The sequence below is a fragment of the Pinus tabuliformis genome, chromosome X (genome assembly GCF_031772625.1).
Source record: "Pinus tabuliformis cultivar Carrire ecotype Pingquan chromosome X, CPIR1, whole genome shotgun sequence".
In the NCBI taxonomy this organism is placed as follows: Eukaryota; Viridiplantae; Streptophyta; class Pinopsida; order Pinales; family Pinaceae; genus Pinus; species Pinus tabuliformis.
In genome coordinates this window covers 343,284,065-343,288,932 of record NC_142308.1, presented here as the reverse complement: position 1 = coordinate 343,288,932, position 4,868 = coordinate 343,284,065, and the positions used below count along the sequence as shown (strand labels likewise).

General features: G+C 40.0%; 1 protein-coding gene across 1 annotated transcript; it reads left to right on the top strand.

The window, feature by feature from the left end:
- The first annotated feature begins 3,290 nt into the window (after nt 1-3,290).
- On the top strand, nt 3,291-3,758 carry LOC149139873 (uncharacterized). The gene has a single exon (XM_089450845.1). The coding sequence runs from the start codon at nt 3,291-3,293 to the stop codon at nt 3,756-3,758; it is 468 nt and encodes a 155-aa protein (XP_089306971.1).
- The last annotated feature ends 1,110 nt before the right edge of the window (nt 3,759-4,868 follow it).

The window sequence follows — 4,868 nt, the reverse complement described above, 5'->3', positions numbered from 1 at the left end:
AAGACAACTTGAGCATGATTAAACAATATGCTTCAAGAAAAAAAAGGATTGTGGCATTTTAAACAAGCTGCACACAATTTCATCTATTTATTCCTTTACAAGGCTTTATTATCATATTGGTGCTTTATTATGTGTTACCACTAAGAAACCCTAACCTTCGATCTCCGATTTGAATTGGACCTCCGATATGAGGACCTGATTGATTTTATTACAAGAACTATAATGTAATATCGCATCTACCGGCATCACAAGTTTCAAAGGAATGACATCATAAAACCTCTGATTACGATTTGGTTGTGGACCCGACATTCTATCAAAATATGTTTAATATAATGTCGTGTTCGTCAATGGTCAAGGTTGGATGTGGACCCGATTGGAAGTATCAAAAAAGAGCTTATTGGAATATCGCATCTGTCGGAAGTAGGAGCATCGACAATGTTGAATCGGAAGAAAGTACATGTGCACAACTTGAAAAAAACCTCTGATGTTCATGAGATTATTGTTATCACCCCAAGAAACTCTCCTAGGTTGTAGCTCAGAGATGCTCGGAACATTACAAACTCAACTTAATGTTGGAAATGGATGAATGGAAGGAATGATGCATATTCAAGCCAGATAACCACTCTTGCTTTGCTTGACTCCAGACATGCGTGAACAGCCCCAGAATACAAGGCTTTAGACCGCCAATTACTCACAGTTTAAGGATTGGGTGAATATGGAGAATACTGACCACACCAGCAGATGCACAGGACCCTGTGATGGCCGGCTGCAACCAGTAAAAAGGTCTGCAAATCTAATTCCCTAGTGAACAGACAAGATGACATCTCTCTACCACTAAGTGAAAAGAAACCTGATTGACACATTCACTAATACATGCAAGATTCAAACACAGAGGTAGGATGATATCTCCTCTAATGCTATACATCAAGAGTTCAGGAAAAAATGCATATCAAGCACAGCATAGAACAGAAAGAGATGGAAAGTGAGCAATTAACAACAAAAGAAGCTTGTATTAGCTGAAAATGAAGACGAGACGCTGCAAGTATCAAAGCAGTTACAGTCTCCAGAAGTTGAACCTTACATCAAAACAACAACCGTCAACCTTGATTACATCTGTTTTTTTGGTTATATATAGAGTTTGATTACAAAAATGTCTTGCCATCCTAGGTGTGGAGGGGTCATAATGGACCACCAACCGCTTTAACTGCTTGGCAGAACTTCTGATCACAATTGGCCTGCTTTAGTGAACAAAATTGATCTCCTTGGATGCTTTGTTGTACTTCTCGAGCAGGTGAAGTGTCGTAGAGGATAGAATTCCATAATTGTTAAATGTGTTCACCTGCTCGGACTCTGTCCTTTTCTCCTCAGCCATATTGTTTCTTGAATGCAGTTGTTGAAGATGAAATGTGCCAGGTACTGGTAGGTGATCACCTTCGTCCTTCGGGTGCATGGCATGATCAAGGTGAGTGGACTGCATGGCGGATGTACGAGCAGGGTGGAGGAGGGACATCAGCCATTGGATCAAACGGATGGATGGCGGAGATCGCTCGGCGGGGACTATCGGGAAGGCGAGGTGGGAGACGATTGTGAGCCATTGGATCTCGGGCGGATAGATCCAATGGTCATCGGGCAGAGGAGACGCGCGAGAGATAATGAGTGGGGACGGAGGACGGGAGGTTTTGGCGGTGGGCGGTATTGCTCGCACCGCCGATGGAGGCTAGGCGGTAATCGTACATCAGCGTGAGATACCATTCGGAGGACGACGCATGGTAGTGGAAACCGCTTTGATCGTGAGTTAATGTGTGGTCAGTTTGCAGGCACGGGGAGAGCGAATGTCGTCCGATCGCGGTGGAGATGATCGAACGGTGGGAAAACAAACGAGCAGGTTATCCATTAAATGCGGCGAGGAACCATTGGATCGACACGCGGCGATCGACGACTACGATTAAAAGGTGACTATGGGATACGAAGGCGCAGGGTCATGTGGTGACGGTGCTATGGGGCTTTAGACTCATCACTTTGGGGCTTGAAGGAATGGGGGCTTATGCCAAGTTTTGGAGGAAAAACAAAGATGGCAGGGGTTGTGAGAGTGTGAGCGGAATGAGGGGGGAAGAGAAGGATGACTGATACGGGTCCTTTGTGAGCATAACCAACATGGCCAGACATGTATTTGACCCTCAAATCTCGAAGTATGTAGCAGAGCTAACAATTACGATTGTGGGATTAAGGTGACGATATGGCAGGTGGGACCACCCGTCATCTAGTGTAATGTGGATTTAGCTATGTTATTATGTGGCTTCCATAAATAACAAGTCTATGGTTGAATATCATCAAAAAAATGCCCTTTCGATATATTTTTAATGTGCCACCTCATGCACAAGTCGGCCTCTCCTCCAATGAATGTGTCTTTTTGTTTATTGGCAAAGCTCATATATACAGAAAATTGTGGGTATTGGTCATTATTACAGAAAAGAAGAAAGATTTCATAACTCATGAACTTAAAAAAAAATGAAGACAAAAGATGGAGAGGTCGATCACTAGATATCTAAAACAAATGAAATTGTAAAAGCTCGGACCTGTGAGAGATTTGTCCAGTTTGGGTAAATTCTTGTTTTGTGGACAAGCACGTTCGAAAGGATCGGACCAGGTGAAGTGGGCATCAATGAGTAACTCAGAGTTACAACGAATGTGCGAAGGAGCAAATCTTTTGTAGCTTGGCAGAAGTGCAAACCGTAAGAGCAATTCTGTGAAGGAGCTCGGTGGAAGAAATAGCACATTAATGTGTGAAGGAAGCCTCATATCATCACTGAGGGAAGGTACTGCAGCATCAGGAGATGGATCTGGTTGTACTTCGTTGAAACAAATAAGCATGTGAAGATCATAACAAAGTTGTGAATAATCTATTTTGAGAGATATGAGGAGGTTAGTGCTCTAGGGGTTGGAGCCTCTATAACATAAAAAGATAGGGTTGGAGCCCTAGAGGTCGAAATCTCACAGAAGTCCAAGTTGGTGCTTGGAAACAGGTTGGATCTTGAAAGATAAAAGGGTCGATGCCCGAAAGTATCATTGTACACAATTTTTTGTAAAAGAGGATTGGTGTCCTCAATTATTTATAATAAAATCCATATTATTTACTTCTCTATGTGTAATTGTGAAGAATCTTAGCTGGTAAATTTAACAATTGAAAATAAATATTGATTCACCCCCTTCTCAGTATTTCCAACAACTGGAATTAGAGCCAACTTCTTCATAATCAACCTAACAACTGGGAGAAGGATTCTTAAGTCACAATGAAGAATTATGATGCAGGAAAAATACCTCAGTTTAATGGAAGAAACTTTGGTTTTTGGAAGAGTAGGATGACATTCTATTTAATGTCTCTTGGACCTGAAGTATGGCAATCAGTTGTCGATGGGTATAGTGTCCCAGCCATTCTTCCGACATATCAAGACGGACAGAAAGCCTATATAGAAAATGCCAAAGCACTAAATTCTATAACAAGTGGAATTAATTATTCAGAATTTACAAAAGTTATGAACTCTAATTCTGCCAAGGAAGTACGGGACAAACTTATTGGTATTTATGATGGAGACTCCAAGGTCAAAAACACGAAACTCCAAACATATAGAAGAAATTTTGAGAGCCTTAAGATGGATGACGAAGAGGAGAGTGCAGCCTATTTCCTCCGCGTAGCTGAAGTTGTTAACTCACTCAAATGCCTAGGTGAAATCGTTGAAGAAAGCACGGTTGTCCATTAAAAAAATAGGTTTTTTTCTTTTCCCTCCAAAATATTTGCTTGTATCTCTTTTTAAATTTAAAGGATTTTGATTGGTTTACGTATTATGACATGGAAATTACATGAAAATTTCATTCACACTTTTATGCAGAAATTTCCTCTAATGTGACACACATCAATGGAGGAGGAACCTAACCAAAAGTTTTAAAAAATAACCTTCCATTCTTTAGTTCAATCCCTTCCCTCAATCAATTATATAAATCAGGGATAAATTATCCCTTTCTAACGATAATACTTCCCCCTTTCATGAATACCCTAGCTAAATTTAAATCATGGTGGTAGAATGAGGTGTATGAAAACACATACTTCTTTTGATTAGATATTTAAACAACCTTTCATGCCCTATATTGCACAAACATGGCTTTCTCCAAATCTATAAAAATTACCCAAATTTGGGGGGGAAATCGGAGAAAACCCTTGGCATCACTTAAACACTTTCACCATAGTTTGCTCCAAGTTCATCGACAATAAAGACATCTTAGCTAAAAAAATTCTATGATATATAATAGGTAACTCCCTTAATTGGTTCCATCTCTTCTTTGAGGCATTGATAGAGAACCTATGCCTATTGGTAGAATATTTCACCCAACACTTTGACATGCCTAGATCGGATGGCTATGGTATGTTTACTCTCATTGGCGTATATATCCTTCAACTTTCATACATCAATGGCATAAGGATCTACATGATTTCACTTTAGAGATACTCGAGGAAACCTATTCTAGAATTTTTACATGGACCATATAGCAAGAGAATAGAATCGAAGTGATCCTTGAAGACCTCGAAGAAACAAAATATGTTATTTACCTTCAATTATGCATGAAAAACACCTACATTGAGGTTTTGTGCGATAAATAAGATCCATATAACCTAAAAACCAAATATATAATAGAAATGCAACACATTTTGGAGTGATAAAAGCACTCACAACTAAAATTGACACTCTAACCAAATTCGACACTAAAGAGGAGAAACCCAATCCTTCCACCTCAGCCACTAGTATGGTGCAAATATGACAAGTGTGACACAAAATACCAAGTATTGGTGAAAAATTGTAACACCCGATGGGGTA

Bases quoted from the DNA above. Each gene is read 5' to 3' on its own strand.
- LOC149139873 (XM_089450845.1), top strand. From the start codon at position 3,291: ATGAAGAATTATGATGCAGGAAAAATACCTCAGTTTAATGGAAGAAAC.